The following is an 18,834-nucleotide window of genomic DNA, read 5'->3' on the forward strand; positions in this document are numbered from 1 at the left end:
GCGTCCCTGCTCCTTTCGCATGCTGTTTCCCTGGTCCAGAATCCCCCATACCCACTCCAGTCCGCAGCATAGATGCCTCCTCTTCCGGGAAGTCTTCTCTGATCTCCCCCTGCTTTGATCACCAAGCAGACACGTTGTGCTGCCTGGCAGGACAGCAACCTCATCTTCCCCACTGGAGTCTCGCCTGACGGCCCAGTTCCTACCCATCTTCATCCTGCCGGTGTCTGCACCCTTCTGGCCTCTGGAAAACGCCACTCCGTGTGCATGCGGGAGATGACAGAGGGCACAGCTAAGCTGAATGAATGAAATACTGGGATGCGTATCCAGCAGGAGACATGAGTTCCAGGAGAGTTAGAAGGATCAGGCTGGTAGGTGATTAGGACTGGTTAAAAATCGCGCCCAAGCTGTCCAGGTGGGGCTGTGACGAGAACTCAGGTGTGAGAGGAAGGAGGATTAGGACTAAAGTAGCTGATGTGGATGAGGAAAGGACAAGATGGTCAGAGGTAGTGGAGACCTATCAGTGGGACCTGCGCCCACCCACAGCAGTGTTCCCAGGACAAACAGACCACAAAGACTGTCCTTAAAAACATTTATTTTCAGGTGCATGGGTCATGTGATATCAGCACATCTATGAAAATAGGGCAGAAAACCCAGTTCCTGGGGGCACCATGTTTCTGAACGGCAACAGCACCCTTTCTTTCAGCCCTGGGAGGGGTCTGGGGGCTCTCCTAGTGCAAAAAAGTCGTTAGGTTGGAACAATCCTCTTAATCTGCCTTTTTGGTTTTGGTGAAAATTTCAGAGAGTGCAATATTATTATTATCATTTTGCACATCATTACGATGCTAACCCAGCCCCCTGTGGTTTTGATGTTCAGCTCTGTCACTCAAGCGCTCCATCTGCCCTGCTCTCTGCATCTAGACCCAGCTCTCCAACTGTTTTGGGCAAATGTAAGGTGAGTCAATGGATTTTGCTGGATGTGCTTATCAGCACATGCATGATGTTGTTCTAGTACCTTGTCCGGGGCCACAGCATCCCTACTTCTGACAGTTTCACTGTAAGTGAAGGCACTGTAAGTGCCTTACCAAGTCTTTTCCCAACTATGCAAGTCACACGGAGACTCAGCCGCAGACCTTGGGTACAAAAACCCTGCAGTACGGGGAGGGGGGTAGGGGCGCTGAGTAGGGAGGGATGTGAGCAGACCCTCCATAGCCCCAACTTCCAACACACAGGCACAGCTTCCAGTTAATCAGTTTCAACTCTGATTTTATTCAAAGAAAGGGGTTCCAATGTTTTAAAGTTTGCAAACTACCCATCTAGTTTCGTTGCCTTCTTACTCAAATGAGGAAACGGAGGTCCAGAAGGTGAGGGGACTTGCTCGGAGTCAGGCAGCAAGCCAGGGATGAATCCCCAAATGGACCTCATGTTTCTGGATTTTCAGGCTCTGCTCCTGCCATGTAGTACATCAGGGTGATGCCACCCCAATATTTCAGATACGGAACGGCCAGGCTCAAAGGGAGAAAATGCAATTCCAAAAAGGATACCAGAATGTGATACCTAGGGGGGAGGGGCGTGGGAGTATGCTGTAAAAGCTGAGAGGGACCAGGAGGAGAGTCCCTGAAGCCCCTTCCTTTCCATAGCCATGAGATTATCCCGAGAAGCAGCACCATGGCATGGAAAGGGTGCCCCAAGTTCTGGTCCTTCTCGGAGGCCCTTGGACCTTGGGCAAGCGTCTCCCTCTCGGAGCCTGGTTTCTTCATCTGCAAAGGGGGTTGGGACATCCGTGTTCACCCTGCCTGCCGTGCTGGAGTTGTGAAGAGGCCACAGACAGAAAAGCACTTCATGAACTTTAAGGACAAGACACAAGTGAGATCCCAATTCTGACTTAAAAAAATTTTTAATCACCCAAGGGAATCTATTTTTTCAGTCAGATAATAAATACTCGTCTCACTGAAAGAAAGAAAAGAAAAGAGGGGCACCTAGGTGGCTCAGTCGGTTGAGCTTCTGACTTCAGCTCAGGTCATGATCTCACGGTTCGTGAATTTATTCGAGCCTGGTGTCGGGCTGTGTGCTGACAGCTTTGGATTCTGTGTCTCCCCCTCTCTCTCTGCCCCTCCCCAACTTGCACACATGCGCTTGCTCTCTCTCTCTCTCTCTCTCAAAAGTAAATAAACATTAAAAATATTTTAAAAAAAGAAAAGAAAAGAAGAAAAGGAAAGAAACAAGAAAGAAAAGAAAGAAAGTAAGCCTAATTTCTGGGTGAGGTCAAAACGTCTCTAAGTAAAATGTATTCTACTAATACTCTAATCCCACAGCTCAGAGGAAGAAGCATCTGACCCCATTTCTCCAGTTTGATGTCCAGAAGCCAGGTGTCTACTGCTTACCTGGTTAGAGGATGCTGGGCTTGTTGACAAAGGGACAACTTGGTCCCCAAGCACCCAGCCAAGGGGCTCCGGAGTCTGGTAAAGTGTCCCATCTAGAACTCCATCTCTTTAAGGTGGGAAAATGGCAGGAACAGAAGAGCTGTGGCCAGCTCCACACCCACTCTGGTATGAAGCGGTGGCAGCTGTTTTGAGCAGTTTTGAAAACGAATGCTAAGACTACACTTCCTGTATTTTTTCCACAGGGCCATCTTACTCTGGGATGGCAGGGCTCCAAGGGACCTGGGTAACAGCTAGTCCAAACAGCTAGAGACAAAGGTCCAGAATTGGGAGGGGCCTATCCAGGTCACACAGCGTGTCAGAGAGCAGGCAGAGGATGAAGGCGGGACGGGACTCTCTCCCTCCTTCTACAACACACACTAAGTCACAGAGCTTTCCTAATCAGTCACAGACAGATGAGGTAAAGACACAAGGCTGAAACAGGCCTTGTTCCAGCCCTTTAGAATTACAAATATACCACCAGGTGACCTTCCCTGGGAGAGAGTAGTTAAAAAAGAATTCTTACGGAGCAGTTCATTTCAAAAGTATAAAAAAGCCACATGCAGTCTGGTTTCCCAATGCTTGCCCTGCTAAAAACTACATCTGCATACGAATCTAGTTTGCATCTAATCTGTAAAAACATACAAAAGGGGTCATCTACAAACAGTTTCTCCAACTCTTCACGAAAAAAAAATGATCCATGACTTGACTTTTCCAACATCTTGTCATCAGGTTTCTAAGACCCTAAAAGGAAAAAGAGAAAAGGATAAGAGAAAAGAAGTCTACTCTGTCACAATCAACTATGTGGTAAATGGAAGATGGGGGAAATGATCCTTAATCTTAAATCTTCCTAGCAAGGAGTGGTGCTGGTGGAGAGCAGAGGGGCCTTGTGGGTGTCCAAGAAGTACAAGTGGGACCACTGGGTGGACATTTCAGGGAGGCAGAATGCAGCTTAATACAAGGAAGAACTTACAAATACTGGGAAATCCAAAGATAGATGTCTGATGGTAGTGAGCTCCACACCACTAAAGGTATGCAAACAAGAGCTGGACAGTACTGCTTGTTGTAGGGGGGACTGAAGAACTGGGTGGTGGCATGTTCTTAAAATTCCATGGTTCTTTGTGGCTCTCTTTTGAAAACTCATCTATAATAGACTGCGTTCATAGCCTGAGTTCACTGTATTTTTTAAGTACGTATATACTTAAAAATTGTGTACACATTTGAAACATGAAATATATATATATACACACACACATACATATGTATATGCATGTATATGTGTACACGTGTGCAGGGAAAGAGTCCTGATACGTGATATGTATATGACAGCATAGAACAATACATATACAGAAAAACCAGAGTATCAGGAGGGCAACTTTAAGAGCCATCTCCTACCTGAATTCCTATCTGACCATTTCCTACCTTCTGTCTTCCTCCCTGTTTCCAAGAGCTCGAACTACTTCATCCACCATCCTTCATCCCCAATGCCACTTTCTCAGCAACATCTTCGTTTTTCCCCAGTTCTAAGCAGCTTCCCTCTCCTCAAACTCATGCACGCCCCTCACTTCCTTAACACTGTACCCCATTCTCGCTTAATGATGTTCTCTGTTTTGGTTTTCTGTGCATCCATACAGACCTGACATAAAGCCTTGTACACAGAAGCTACATGACAGTAGTGGCTCAATAGGAAAGACTATGGATTACAGCCACAGCAAAATCCTGCATCCCGGCCCCTGGCCTCCTGTGATGGCAGCAGACGTCCCCTACCCCACTGATGCCGGGCATGGCTGCACTTCAGCAGATGTGACATCTGCCACATCTGAACAGAAGCTTTAAAAGGGACTGTGTACCTGGCTCAATCTCTTGTTCATCCCCTCTGCCACAAAGAATGGACCCAGTCCACGCTGGGGCTGCTCCTCCAGCTGGGTCCCCATATGACGTTCAGAGCAGAGCCACAGCCAACCAACCCGCAGCCATGACAAGGAATGTGAGCAAGACATAAATGTTGATGGCTGTGCACCAGCGGGCCCTGGGGCTGTTTAGCATCAAAAGCTGGCTAATTAGGGGGCTTGTTTCCTAGGGACTAAAGCAACCCCAGCTCTCACCTGGCTGACTATGAGGACAAAGCCACGGGGCCAGAGGAGACGCAGATTCTCCTGGAGACACGCTGCTAAGCATGACCTGCTGTTCTTCCCCAGGAAGAACCCAGGGACAGACAGACAGCCTCCTCTGCGGGCACGTTTTCCCACGGGTGCTGTCACAATGACAATGTCTGCTCTCTCTGTGCCCTCTCCAGGACTTGAAGGAAATATTCTGTTCCACTTCAGAAACAGAACACAAGCAACTGGTCTTTCCCACCTAGTGACACCCACAACGTTCACAGTTCCCGACTTTGCCTGCTAGGTGGGAAGCACAGAGCGGTATGGGTGTTGACCATCCTGGAGATTCTACCTGCTAGCTGTAATATGTTCCCACTGTTGGGTATTCCTCTGCTTTCCTCGATTTATGTATTTTTCTTCTTTCTTATCACACATCTTATAAGGCATCTCAATCTTTTGTGACACAGGTGTATAAATACTGAAAATGACTTAGAACATGTACATTGCTCCATCACATGCGGTCGTCTGGAGCTGGGAAGCGGGAGACTTTGTATTTACTCAGATCCATAACTGTCACCGTGCCGTGGGACTCGGCCTCCCCAACCGCATTTGCTGAATGGCACAGGTACACTCCCTCATCTTCCTTTCTCAGAGGGTTGATCTAGAAATAAAACAGGCAAGTTTATATGGTCATATATGGCACAGCAAAATCACTTCCTTATTTAGTCCCTAATGATATGTCTGAGCACTTATTCTTTTTCAAAATAAGATAGAGCACATTATTTCTCTTCTTGCCTTAGCTGCCAAGAAAGAGTTAAATTTTATACTCTGTACCCTCTCTATTGCAGCTCTCATTTTAAGGCTTCCTCTGCATTCCTGCCTTTTACTGTGAGCTTACCTAGTCCTCTTATTGAAGGTGATAAGTATACATCACAAGAAAATACTGCAAATTAAAAGAACGAAAATTTACTGACTGGGGAATGATGCACAAGTGCTCCCAATGGAGGCAGCCTTTACAAAGTAACACAAGAGAGAACATCTCCCCCTACCCTTTCTTGTAATAAAGAGGGGGATGTGCTTGATTTGAAAAAGCCATGGACCCAGCTGCATTCTGAGTCCCTGAGCTGGATGGAGAAGTCACCAAACCTTTCAGAGATGGGAGTGAAAGGAAACAGACACCCTCAGAGAGCAGCCCGTTCTCACGCCCCTGCAGAGCAGACCCACACTGGCTCTCTCCTCTCTTGCTGTCTCTGTCAATCGTGAGTCACTCGGCAGACTGGCGGGGGAGTTACGTACACCATCTCATTTTAAACTCATGCTGATGGTGAGGGAAAGGGGGAGCATTGTTATCCTGACATTATAGGAGGCTGGCAGGTAAGTCACAGACTGTTGGGTCACAGGGCCCTCCTCTTACAGTTGTGGACATTGAAGCTCAAGAGGTAGACTGACTAGCCCAACACGGACCCCCATTCCGTCACTCCCTCACTCTTTCAGACCACACTGTTCTAGCAACTTAAACTACTGCAAGTGGCCTAGAGGAGCCCTGGAGGGGGCGCCAATGTGCAGTCTTCCCTCCACTGGCCACATGGTCTTGGGCAAGTGTATTAGTTTCCTGTGGCTGCTGGAACTAATTCCCACACACTTAATGGCTTAAAACAACACAAATTTATTATATTTAGGTTTTTAAAATTTTTCATTAAAGACTTTATTTTTGGGGTGCTTGGGTGGCTCAGTCAGTTAAGTGTCTGACTCTGGCTCAGGTCTTCATCTCATGGTTCATGAGTCTGAGCCCCGTGTTGGGCTGTGCTGACAGTGCAGAGCCTGCTTGGGTTTCTCTCTCTCTCTCTCTCTCTCCTCTCTCTGCCCCTCCCCTGCTCTCTCTCTCTCAAAATAAATAGACTTTATTTAAAAGATAAAAACATTAAAATTATATAAAAAAAGATTTTATTTTTAAGCAACCTCTGTGTCCAACGTGGGGCTCAAACTCACAACTCTGAGATCAAGAGTTGCACGCTCTCCCGACAGAGCCAGCCAGGCGCGCCTGTATTTATTTAGTTCTTGAATGAGAAAGGGGGCTAAGAAGAAGGTATTAGCAGAGCTGCCTTCTTCCTAGGAATCCTAGGGGAAAACCCATTCTAGATAGGCTGCCTGTGTTCCTTGGCTTGTGGCTCTCTTCCTCCATCTTCAAAGTCAGCTGATTAGCTGACTTTATTCCACCTGCAACCTTAATCCCCTCATGCATATAACATACCCACGGATTCCAGGGATTAGGACATGGACATCTTTTTGAGGCCACAATTCTGACCACTAGTGAAGACCACTTACGCTCTCCGGGGTTAAACTTTCCTCACAGTTATGGTAGGGTCCAACAAGAAAGGGATAAGAACAGCTTTGAAATGTGTAATGTGCTATAGAAATATAAAGCGTGCTTTATAAGGGCCAGTGAACAATAGCCAAGTAATCCTAAACAAATGAGATACCCACCAAAATCCAGGCTGTGGCCTCGTGGTCAGAAGGGCCCCCTCGCACCTGGACAGCTATATTGACGTGGTCCCCAGGAAGGTCCTCTAGCACCTGAGTGCCCTCAGGAGACTGTGTGACCTACAGAGGACAGGAAAGCCAGGAGTGATTTAGAAAGAGCATTTCTGGCTAAGAACTGCACCACAGACATCCTTGCTGTCTACATCTTCCTACTGACTCAAAGGCCAAACCCTAGCACCTCTTACTCCTATTCAAAGGTCAGTGGCTTTTTAAACCTAAATGTATGTGCAGACAGCACCCCCTGCTGGACAGCAACGATGCGGATGCCATCACTATCTCACAGAAGCAGCTCAGAATTTCATGGCCCTTCTCTGGGCTGTCCGTCGAGATAGGGGGACAAGAAATGCTGTGATCCACACCAGTCTCTCAAAAATTGATCTGCAGGAAGATATAGTTTTTGAATAAGACTTGGATAGTCTTTCTAAAACCCAGATCCAGTGAAGCAGGCTCTAACTTCATTCCAATGGAACTAGGCTAGATAAGTAGATGAACTTTCCAACCACTAAGTGGCCAAAGAAGCAAATGGCACAAGGAAGGATGGCACTCTCCTTCTCTGGGGGCAGCTTTGGGGTGAAAGTTTTGAGGCATAAACCTGGAGGTAGAGGAGTGAACATGTAAGATATCTTTTTTAAATAGTAGACATACACATGAGAAACACCTCTCTTTCTCTCATTCTCTCTCTCTCTCTCTCTCTCTCTCACACACACACACACACACACACACACACACACACACACGAATTCTTGGACATAAGTACCTTCCTCCACGTGATGACAGGGGTGGGCACAGCCCTCACCTCACAGGACAGGTACACCTGTGCACCAGTGACGTTGTGGACACTCCGGGGTGGAATGACTACCATGGGGGCTGGAGGAAGAAGACAAGGGATCACAAGCTTTACCCTGCCAGGTTCCCAGCACCCCACCACTAGAACTCCCTACCTGCAGAGAGCCAGCTGGGATAGTCCGACGTGAGGGGGCAGCAGCAGAAGAAAGCTCTACACACATAAAGAACGCACTTGTGTTTCCCTCAGACCTGGAGGCATGCCTACATGTTTCCTCATCCTTGCCTTTGTTCTATCAACAGGAAAACAGGGATCTGGGGAGGAGAGGCGACTTCCCAAATCGCCCGCCTCGTCTGTGGCAGGGCTTGGTCTCATCACACTCCCACCCAGGGCCCCTTCCAGGACTCCGGCTGCCATCTGCTTACAGCTCAACTCCGTGAGACACTGAGCTTGCGTGGGGAGGGGCTGGTGTCACCTCACCAATGCCAAGTCTTCTAACAGATGGGCTTTTCTCCTTCCACGTGGAGGGCGGTTCAAAGAACAGGCCTTGCGGAACAGCTGCACACACCGAGCTGAGACCCCCTGCGGGGCTGGTCCAGACGCTCGTTTGCATATCTCAGACTCTCAGACTCCACAGGAGGCCTCCCTGCCCCGACAGCCCCCTCCTGGTGGGCAGAGCTGCAGGCACAGAAGCCGGCACTGGGACAGAGGACACCTGGAGAGAGGGAGCTGCCGGGATCACTGTACCCAGGCAGTGCAGCTCAAGGCTGCCAGAACACTACCGAAAGGGGAGGGAGGGTGTGGGCAGGCTGGCTGGGATAGAGACTATGCAGGCATCTGAGAAGTTCCTAGCTGACATGCCACACTGTCCTCCTCCCTGGGCCCACTGCCTCCTCTGCTCACACTGGTGCTAAAAGAATCAAGTGCAGCCACCTCGGCTCTGGCCTTCCACCCAGCCCCTCAATGGACCTGCCCACACTGCCTCCCTCACTCTGCATGGAATATAGCTCTCAACTCCACAGGGCCTAGAAGGTATGTGTCCTAGTGCAGGACCAGGTGTCTGTACCTCTCTGACCTGCTGGAGCACAGCCTGCTGGCGTCCAGGTGCTTCCATCCCGCCTCACTTGAACTAGACGGCAGCTGGGCCCATCCCTGCATCTGGCCCTCGGTTTCTTGGGCAAGATGCAATGGGGAGGCATAGGGAGGAAAATGCTCTCCGCTTGGGTCTGCTCATCTTTAAGATGGGGATAATACCCCCTGCTCACAGGGCTGTTGAGCTCATCTTACTAGGTGATGAGTGCTAGAGTAATGGTTTAAGTTAACAGGACACATAAGTGGAGGTCAGGAGCAGGTTTGGTAAGCAGATGACTGGATGAAGAAGCAAATGGCAAATAAAGAGCAAACACATTCATTGTCTGGCCATCAAACTGCAGGGTCTATGCTCCTAGGGCTCTGCTGAAGCATGAAGGAAAGGGCCCTCGCCTGCCTGGGTGAGGCTGCAATAAAAAGGAGAGCAAAGGAAGGAGACGGAAGGCCACAGGAAGAGCAGGGAAGTTCAGGAGTGAAAGGGCACAGAAATGAGACTGCTCTGGCCTCTCCAGACAGACTTTGTCAAGCTGGTACCAAAGAAAAAAAAAAGTCTCTGGAAAGTTGTCTTAGAACCAGAGTCTCAGACCAGAGGGGCCCAACTCCCCAAGATCCTGTGCCTGATCGTCTTGTGATATGCTCATCTAGCATCTACTTACATGCCTCCAGTGATAGAGAGCTCACTACCTATGGAGCCAGGCCTCTCCATCTTTGGAGGGCTCTGTTCCTAAGAAAGCTTGTTTTCACTTGGAGCTAAAACCCACCTCCCTATAACTCCCACACGTTGATGCCTCCTGGAGTCCTACAGCCCTCAGAGAGTGCCCCAATGGCCTCCAATGAATACAGACGCTACCTTCTCCACCCCGGAAAGGGGAGGGAGGGTGTGGGTAGGCTGGCTGGGGTGGAGACCATGCAGGCATCTGAGAAGTTCCTAGCTGAACTGCCACACTGTCCTCCTCCCCAGGCCCAGGCTGCTTTCTTCCCTCTCAGCCTGATCAGCCCACTCCTTCAGTTGTGCCTGTATGATTGCCCCCAAGCACCACACCTCTAGCCACAACACTGAGTATAACCAAAGGCCCCCCAGTGAACCAAGGTCTTAGGCTTCTAACATTGCCCTATGCATCCCAGCCACCTGCAAACTGCTACAAAGGACACCCCCACCCCCCTCACCCCCACCCCCGCCTCTCCAGCAGGGGCCCCATCTGCAACATGACAAAGAGAGTCTAATTTATCCACCCCCTCCTGCCAACACCACCTCCCCGGAGCCCAGCCGTCCTCAAATGGCTCGCTGGGGGAACAATCACAACCGCATCTTATTCCAGAGCCCTCAATGGATTCCAGAGGGACACTCAATCAACATGTTTTACTTTCATTCATGTAAAGTCATCAATTTTAAATGAGGTTTCATCAATCCCTTTCAGTCCTAAATGAATAAACTGGTAAATCACATTTCAACGTTCTCTCTCCTCGAATTTCCCTCTCCCTCTTTTGAGTAACTGCAATTAAGAAAGACTGTCTTGGAAATACTGTCTTTGCTACTGATCTTGTGGCAGAAAATACCACCTCTTTTACAAAAGAGTCCCAGCTTTCATTGATAAAGTGACATTCAAATTTTTATTTATTTTTAAATTTACATACAGCATGTTATTCCTTGCAGAGTGCAGCTCTAAGTTTTGACAAATGCCTACGGTCACATAACCACCACCATAACCAAGATGTAGAAGAGTCCAGTTATCTCAAAAAATTTCCTCATGCTGCCTTTTGTCATAGTAATCTCATTTTAATATTAACATATCTGATTGTAAATTTAAAACATTTTTATCCATAATAGCTCTTTCTAATCAGCTATCGATGTCATAATAGTAACAATGGTAATAATGCCACCATCTGACTCTGATAGCTTGCAGTGTGCTAGGCACTCTATTCTGTTTACAGAGGATTAACCTGTTCGATCTTTCCAGCAATTTCACCAGCTGTAGAGCTAGCCAGAGTTACCCAGGCTTAAATGATAGGCAAGGCTTTGAGCCCAGGGCTTGGGCTCTGAGCTCTGTCCCACACTGTCTTGCCTTCTACTTGGATGACACTTCCACATACACTACTCCTTTCATCCTTATACCTACCCTGCTAAGCACATGCTTTTATCCCCATTTTACAGATCAGAAAACTAAACCGCAGAAAGATGAAGTGCCTAGAGGAGTGGAGACTCAAACTCACCTGATTTCATCAACTCCACGCTGATTTTTACTTTTTAAATTTTGTAATGTTTATTTTATTTTGGAGAGAGAAAGCATGAGTAAGGAGGGGCAGAGAGAGAGACACACACACAGAATCGGAAGCAGGCTAAAAGCTCTGAGTTATTGAGTTATTAGCACAGAAACTGGTGCAGGGCTGGAACCCACAAACCATGAAATCATGACCTGAGCTGAAGTCGCATGCTTACCTGACTGAGCCACCCAGCCGCCCCACCACACTCATTTTTAAAGTGAAACATTTGTTGCCTGTTTCCATTCCAGAATAAGAAAGGGTTCCTTAGGGATTGTGTTGAGGATCCTCAAGACAATCCCCAGGTTCAGTGTTTGCTGGGAGGACACACAAAACTCAGCACAGGTGTTTTTTGTTGTTGTTGTTTTTTTAATGTTTATTTATTTTTGAGAGAGAGAGAAAGTGCACGCACATGCAAGTGGAGGATGGGCAGAGACGGGACAGAGGATCCAAAGCAGGCTCCACACTGACAGGAGAGAGCCTGATGCAGGGTTCAAACCCACCAACCATGAGATCATGACCTGAGCTCAAGTAGGATGCTTAACCGACTGAGCCACCGAGGTGCCCCCAGGACCGAGCACAGTTTTATACACAGCTATGATTTATTACAGTGAAAGGAGACAAAGCAAAACAGCAAAGGGAAAAGAGGTTCACGGGGTGAAGACACAGGAAACCAGGCACAAGTTTTCAAGAACCTCTCCCAGTGGATCACACAGGACACGCTTAATCCCCCAGCAATGAATGGTGAGAACATGTGTGAAATGCCATCTCCGAGGGAGGCTCACCCCTTGCCTAGGATTTTTATTGGTGGGAGGTCACCTGGGCACCCTCTGCTTACTATGTACCAAAATTCAAGGGTCCCAGAAGGAAAGCAGGTGTGCACCATGAACCACAGTGTTGGTATAGTTTAGGCACAGTAAGCCACCCTCAGCAGTTCCGAAAATGGCAGGAACCCTCCTGAAATCCAAGTTCCCAGACACTAGCCAAGGGTCAATCTCACCAGCAAGTCTTTCTAAGGATACAGTCTCTGGGCTGCTCTGTTTACTCTCTTCTGCACGGGAATAAAACCCTCCAAACATCACCCCTGGGATTGATGTAGAGATACTATTAAATGGCTGGTACATCCTTTACACTAGCAGGACATTCCCAATCCTACTGTCCCCAAGGGCTCATTCGACTGCCGTGCTGGGGTGCTCAACATCATGACCACAGGCAGGATGAACCCAGGTTCAAATCCTATCTCTGCTACACCCCAATGCTGTGACTTGGTCTCAGTGTCTTCTTTAAAATGGGCACAGGAGTCTGTTCCCCACCCCAACCCCTCCCCCTCAGCTATTGGGAGGAACAGTTACAAGACCCCTTGCAAACTAAAAGGCTTCCACAGAGAGACCCAAGGATTTGGCAGACTGTGCTACCCCAAGGGTAATCTCCTCGAAGTGCCTTGCCTGCTCCAAAGCCCCTACTGGCCTCTGGGGGAGCAGGCCTATGGGTGGGCTCTATCTACCTTGATCCAGAGGCCATGCCCATAGCCCTCATCCTGGCAAACCTGGAGCACAGCCTCTCACCTCACTGTTGCCAGAGTTGCCACACTCCTGGAAGAGCCAGGGCTTTCTACCTGAATTTGACAAGAGTAATGTGGATTTCAAGAGGGAGGATGGTGCCTCGTGGGTCCAGTCTGAATGTGCCAGCTTCATTTCTCTAGATCTTTCTTGCTCAATACTTGTTTCTTTCTGTCTGTGCCAGCAACAGCCCTAGAAATGCTGGGATGGCACACACAGATCCGTCCATCAGGTAACAGAATAGTCACCCACCTGTACACCCACTGGGGGTGAGCAAAATAGCACCAAGGGAAACTCAAATGCCTGGGGGTCCAGGTGCCAACCAATGGAGCTTGGGCAAGTTGCTAACCATTTCCTCCTTGTCTGCAAACAAAGACAATGACTGCTACCCCACATCCTCTGGGGTGAAGGGACAGAATGGATGTGACTGAATTATTAACCATGTGGATCCGTACAAATGAAAAGGATCGATATTATTATTATAGTGTGTGCTGATCTGTCCCCCCACCTGGTCAACTAAATATGTCCTGGATGGCTAGAATGGACAATCTTCTCAAATGCCTCCCAGGTTTATTTAAAGTTAACAGTGCCAAGGAAAGAAGGAATATCAAGAGTCATCCCCCAGGACCCCATCTGCTTGTACAAAGAAGTGCACAGCCAAAGAGTTTAATCATCAACGCACTGAACAGCCCTGATAATTTATGCTAATAGTCATGTTAGGATGTGGAAGGAGAAACAGCTTAATCCGGCTCCCTGCAGCCTGTGCCTCAGACCCCCTCCCTCGGCATGAAAGGCTTTTGAGCACAAGGCCCCCCTTCTTTGTCCCTCTCACAAAGTGGCATTCGCAGCCTCTCCTGGTTACCTGGTAACACGCACCTCGCACAGACTGAGATTTCTAAGTGGACTGGAATTTCAGCTGAGGTGAATTTTCTAAGATTCAGGATCTCAAGAGCTCACTGAAGCTCAGGGGCTCGGTGCCCTGTTGGGTATTGGCACGGGGCCCTGTTCCTATCTAATTTAGCATTCAAAACATGCTATCAACCTGCTGTCTGCAGGATCCCCACCCCCTCCCAATGTTAGCAAATGGTCAGGGAGCACACATGGAACAACACAGCCTTTTAACAACAAAAACAACGCCACACCACCTTACAACAGAGAAGCGAAAACAGTAACTTCGTACAGAACAAAGCTTCATCCCTCAGTCCGGCACTCAAGGCTGGCAATGCCCCCCCTCCCAACCTCTCTGGGTCTCACCCCCTTCCCCAATTATCCCCCTGGGTACCTGTCAGCAGGTCACTGTTCACACCCATCATGGGCCCCCTACCTCCTCCTACCTGCTCTTACCTTCATGCCTAGTTCATGCTGAGCCTTCCTATCCCCTTTTCTCTGCCCAAGAATTTTCTGCCAGTCCTTCAGGGTTCCTCTCAGGTATTTTCGCTTCTATAAAGCTATCCCTGTTCCTCTCTGGAGCCATCACCCAGTGCTCAATAGAGGAACCAGCAGCAAGCCTTGGGGGGAAAACAGGACGGTGGCTCCAGACTGAGAAACCCTCAAGATTCAAGTGTAGCTGCTTTGTAGCCGCTTTCTAATCAGGTGGCCAGCAGGTTAGAGTGCATGGCTCCGTCTGAAAAGAGCCAGGAGGGGTGCCTGGGTGGCTCGGTCTGTTGAGCGTCCGACTTTAGCTCAGGTCATGATCTCACAGTTTGTGAGTTCGAGCCCCGTGTAGGGTTCTGTGTTGACAGCTCAGAGCCTGGAACCTGCTTCCGAGTCTGTGTCTCCCTCTCTCTCTGCCCCCCCCCCCCCCGCTTAAGTAAATAAACATTAAAGAAGAAAAAAAGCCAGGAACCCCAGGCTGGAGCCCTACATCAGCTAGGAGCTAGCCAGGGAGCTCCCTTCTGTGAGCCTCAGTTTTCCTTTCTATTAAATAGGAGTGAGATCTGGCCAGGGTAGTTGTGAGAATTGAGTAAGAAGATGGAATGAAAGAACAATTTCCAACAGTAAAGAACTATTCATATGTGGGAACAGGAGGAATCTTCATTAAATGTGTTAAAGGATTGCTCTCGCTCTTAGGCTTTTGGGGGAGTTTCAGAGCATGGGAGGAAAGGTCAGAGTTTAAGCCTGTACATGGTTTCCAAATGCCCCTCAGAGTTATGTGTAAGAACACTTCCCACACTGTGAGGAACCTAATAAATATTTACGTTGGTCTCATTCAGTGAAAGTCAGGTGCTCGTTTATTGAAGGATAGGTGAGGGCCAAGGAGGGTGATTTTATTAACAGTATTGAAGGAGAACAGCTGCTGCTGTGACTCAGCCTGTTTCCCTTCCACCAGGGTCCCTAGGGGCATTGTTAAAAAGTGCCCCTGCTATGTCCTCTGAATAAAGGATGGCTTTAGGGCAGCACAGCATGAGGTGCCACCTTCACTGGCCAGGAAAGATCCCCCTGTCTACACCTTCATGCTTCACATGGACAGGGGTCACAAACACTTCAGTGTCACAAACACTTCAGGACAAAAAGAGATAGGGAACGGTGCCCAGGTCTGTGGCAAATGATACAACTGCTGGTGGGGAAGGAGAGCTAAATTCCGGGGAGGCCTGATGCCTGTCACTAATGGGATCATTAAAAGCAGCTTCTGAATTCCCTTCCTTTTGGCCCCTTGAACATCTTTACTCCTGGGGCTTGTGCCTGGGGTGGGCCTCAGAGCCCCCTAGATCAGACTGGAGGGGCTGTCACATTTACTTGTCATTTGGTAATTTTCAATGAATTAGGGGTATGGGGTTTCCATCTGCCATCTGGCCGCACTCTGGTAACCATGGCAACCACCACCTGCCTGACTTAACACTATCAACTCCTGTCCTGAAAGAGCAACTGCACAAGGTGTCGGGGTCCTGGATGCTGGTCAAGCTTTACTGGTCACTCTGGATGTGTCCCCTGACCCCCTGGGTCTCAGTCTCCTTTGCATAATAGCAGAATTGGTTTATGTGTCTTCAAGGTGGCTCTCTCTTAGGAACAGACTATCACTCCAAGGAGAAATTATCTGAGACTATCAGCACCGGTTGGATTCTGGGGACCTGGTCAGCATTTCTTGTGTCTCCTGCATGTGGAGTTACTTATCTGGAGACAAAGAGAACTGCCTGTGAATTAACTGTTAAGGAAAGCAGATTGTAAAAAGGAGGAATAGGAACTAGAAGGGAGGAGACAGGACTGTTTAATGCCACACAGCAGAAACAAAGGTTCAAAGTGGAAGGGGGCCTCAATAGTGGTTCCACAGGGCTGACTCGGCCCAGAGAGGGGTAGGTAACAGCCCAAGGTCACTCAGGGAACCAGCAGCATCACAGAAGCACCAGACAGCTCTTTCCTCCACTGGGTGCCCCAGCCAGGAACAGCTACCCGTGACTTTATTGTGCTCCAGGGCTGCCTCAGACCCCTCAAAGGGCAGCACATTGTTTTTGTTTTCCAGGACAGGAGCCCTCCTGTCTCATCCCGAACAACCCCCTGGGTCTCCTGCACTTGAGTGCATCTACCAGGAATGCTTGGGGGGAAATAATACTAGAAATTTCCCAAGGTCTGGAAAAGGTCATCCCCCACTGCCAAGGTTTCCCTGTTGGAGCTAAAGTCATCACCGCAACTTGGGCATTTAGGTCTATACTTGGGTCTCCAGGCCCAGGCCAGAGCTCCAAGCCAGGCTCCTTGGAACATCCTGGCCACAAGCTCACTCACCTCCACTCTTCACTGCCCCCTCCAGGCAGTGTAGACAGGGGCAGTTCTCCAAAACCTAATGGGGCAGGAGGGTGCTTCACTGGGCATACCTGTACTGATGTTTTTCATTTATTTTTGTTTGGGTTTTAAAAATTACATATAGAGGTGGGCAACTTTAGATGACTTTACTGTGAAGTTAATGAACTTTAAGTTTCTAGGTACTCAGCAATGGAATAAATTTCTATTTCTTCACCCTCCGAATCAGATAAGCCTTACACCCACAAAACCCAGCTCTCTCCCTGATGGCACCATCTTTTCAGAGCTTAGGTCTCCAAAGGTCTTACCTGTCCTGGGTGGGAGAGCCCTTAGGTCCTCCCAGCAGAGCCCCAACCCTGGTGTTCTGGCCCAGTGATTCCTGAGTCCCCTGTCTTCAGCTCCTCCTCATCCAGGATTTTCACTTTCTCTGCCTCTCCCTTCAAAAACCCCACCCTGGCCTGGCTCGGTGCCGGACCCAGGGGGACTTGCACCCAGTAAGACACCTCCTCCCCCAACTCCCAGGCTGGTGGAGGTAAACATGTCAGGCCTGCCCATAACTGCAGGCCTTTTTGGTACTATACCAAAAGGGACAACAGGCTCACCAAAATTCTGACCAGCTCGGGGACTTGTATCTCCATGAGCTTGGTAAGCAAGGGTGCAGGATGTGGATTCCTGTCCCAGTCTTCTTGAGTACCTGGCCAGGTAATAAAAACTGCTTCCGAAGGGAAACCTTAGGCTGTCAATCACTGTGCTTTGAGGGATCCTTAGCCCCACACTCCTGAGGGTTGGGGGGAGGGGTCCCTCTTTCTCTTCATACCCCAGCACCGCGGGGCAAAAGCCATACTCACCAAATTCGCAGGGGCCATCGCGCGCCTTGTGCAGGTGGCCCAGGTGCGCGCGGGGCATGTACCGGGCGCGCAGGCGCAGTGCGCATACGCTGGGGTAGGAGCGGCCGTCGGAGCCGCAGACGGCGCCGCGCTGCGCGCACACGCAGACCCCGGTGCCCTCGGGCGCCGCCCCCGCGGCGCGGCTGGCGCACACCAGGCCCGGGGCACAGCGCGCGCCGGCCCGCCCCCCGCAGCTCGCGCCCTCCGCGCCCAGGCAGCGCGCGCAGCAGCCGCACTCGTCGCGCGCCGCAATCGCGGGCGCGGGGCAGCGCGCGGGCGCCGGACAGTGCTCGGGTCGGCACGGACCGCACTCGGGGCGCCGGCCGCCGGCGGCGCGGAGTCCGAGGCCCGAGGCCAGCGGCGGCAGCAGCAGAAGCAGCAGCGGGAAGAGCAAGGTGGAGCGCGGCATGGTCTGCCTCGGGACGGCACTGGCGCCTCTTCTTCGCGCTGCGCTGGGCTTCGTGCGCGCCGCGCCGCCACCCGGCCCGCCCCGCGGCCGCTGATTGGCCGGGGCTCCACCGCGGGGCGCCTCAGCCGGCTGCCCAGCCTGGGACCGGAGCGGAGGGGTGGGCTCCCGGCCGCCCCAATTCCGAGCTGGAGTGATGTCCTGAGACCTACTCTCCCAGACCTGGTGGGTTCTTGGGGGAAACAGACCACTCCAGGCGGGAACTTGCCCGAGCACGCTGTGGTAGCGCCCGGATTGGATGTACGGTCTCCAGATCCAAAGCTAGCTCCAACTATCAACTATCATGTCCCTTAATCCTCCTAAGAGGATCAGGCTTGTACAAACAATGGAGCATTGTTTAATTGTCCCCCCCCCCCCCCCCCCCCCCCGCATGCTACTAAAGTCACGGTATACTTCACAGTTAAAAACGACTTTGGTTGTGATGAGATATGGTCATCTATTTTGGGTTGACCTCGGACTTTCAAACTTTGCACAGCGTTTAACTGCACAAAACCTGCAGTTATTTAGCCAGTTTTCAATCCTTTTGTTACTACAAATGATGCTGTGATGAATGTCCTGGCTCACAAGCGTCAGCATATCTGTGGTTCGTGGGCAGTGCATGTTGGAAAGATATGGTAACCCAGGTTTTTGTAGTCAGATATTTATTCATGTGGTCTCTGCTTGAAGCCAGGCTCTGTGTATTCTATCCCTGGCCCAGTTCTGGCAGGGGACCCAAACAGGACACCCTAGGGAGTCCTGATTGCTGGAGTTTGATGTGTGGCCAAGTGAAGACATTGGATGGAGGGAGGGACTTGCTGACCAAGCTGTATGGATGGCTCTTCCTGCCTTTACACCTTAATCCTCATTTGCCCTGTGCAGTTTTTCCTTTTTCTGAACTCTTAGAGATGGAGGGGCCTTTTGGATTGTTGTCCATTTTCCTATAAAACTGTCTGCAAGCCCATAGCCCAGTGAACTCTGGGTCCCAGAGTGCCAACTAACACTGTGGGCAACATCTGTGGGCC

At 49.9% G+C, this 18,834-nt stretch overlaps 1 protein-coding gene across 2 annotated transcripts; it reads right to left on the minus strand.

Moving 5' to 3' along the window:
- Positions 1-407: 407 nt before the first annotated feature.
- Positions 408-17,979, minus strand: IGFBPL1 (insulin like growth factor binding protein like 1). Of its 2 annotated transcripts, none has more exons than XM_060609268.3 (5): positions 17,329-17,979; positions 7,815-7,924; positions 7,001-7,117; positions 5,075-5,177; positions 408-3,161 (listed from the first exon to the last, which is right to left on the minus strand). In XM_060609268.3, exons 1-5 carry the CDS (start codon positions 17,774-17,776, stop codon positions 3,154-3,156), a joined length of 786 nt encoding a protein of 261 aa, XP_060465251.1. In that variant the 5' UTR covers positions 17,777-17,979; the 3' UTR covers positions 408-3,153. The 2 variants fall into 2 exon arrangements, with proteins under 2 accessions (XP_060465251.1, XP_060465250.1); XM_060609267.3 differs by having other exon boundaries at positions 409-3,161; positions 5,019-5,177; positions 17,329-17,976.
- Between the last annotated feature and the right edge of the window lie 855 nt (positions 17,980-18,834).

The sequence above is a fragment of the Panthera onca genome, chromosome D4 (genome assembly GCF_046562875.1).
Source record: "Panthera onca isolate mPanOnc1 chromosome D4, mPanOnc1 haplotype 2, whole genome shotgun sequence".
NCBI classification, from domain to species: domain Eukaryota; kingdom Metazoa; phylum Chordata; class Mammalia; order Carnivora; family Felidae; genus Panthera; species Panthera onca.

Bases quoted from the DNA above. Each gene is read 5' to 3' on its own strand.
- IGFBPL1 (XM_060609267.3), bottom strand. From the start codon at position 17,776: ATGCCGCGCTCCACCTTGCTCTTCCCGCTGCTGCTTCTGCTGCTGCCG. The intron at 7,925-17,328 runs GTGAGTATGGCT...TTCTTCCTCCAG, and splicing joins CGATGGCCCCTGCGAATTTG to CCCCCATGGTAGTCATTCCA. The intron at 5,178-7,000 runs GTGGGTATCTCA...TTTTATTTCTAG, and splicing joins AGGCCACAGCCTGGATTTTG to ATCAACCCTCTGAGAAAGGA.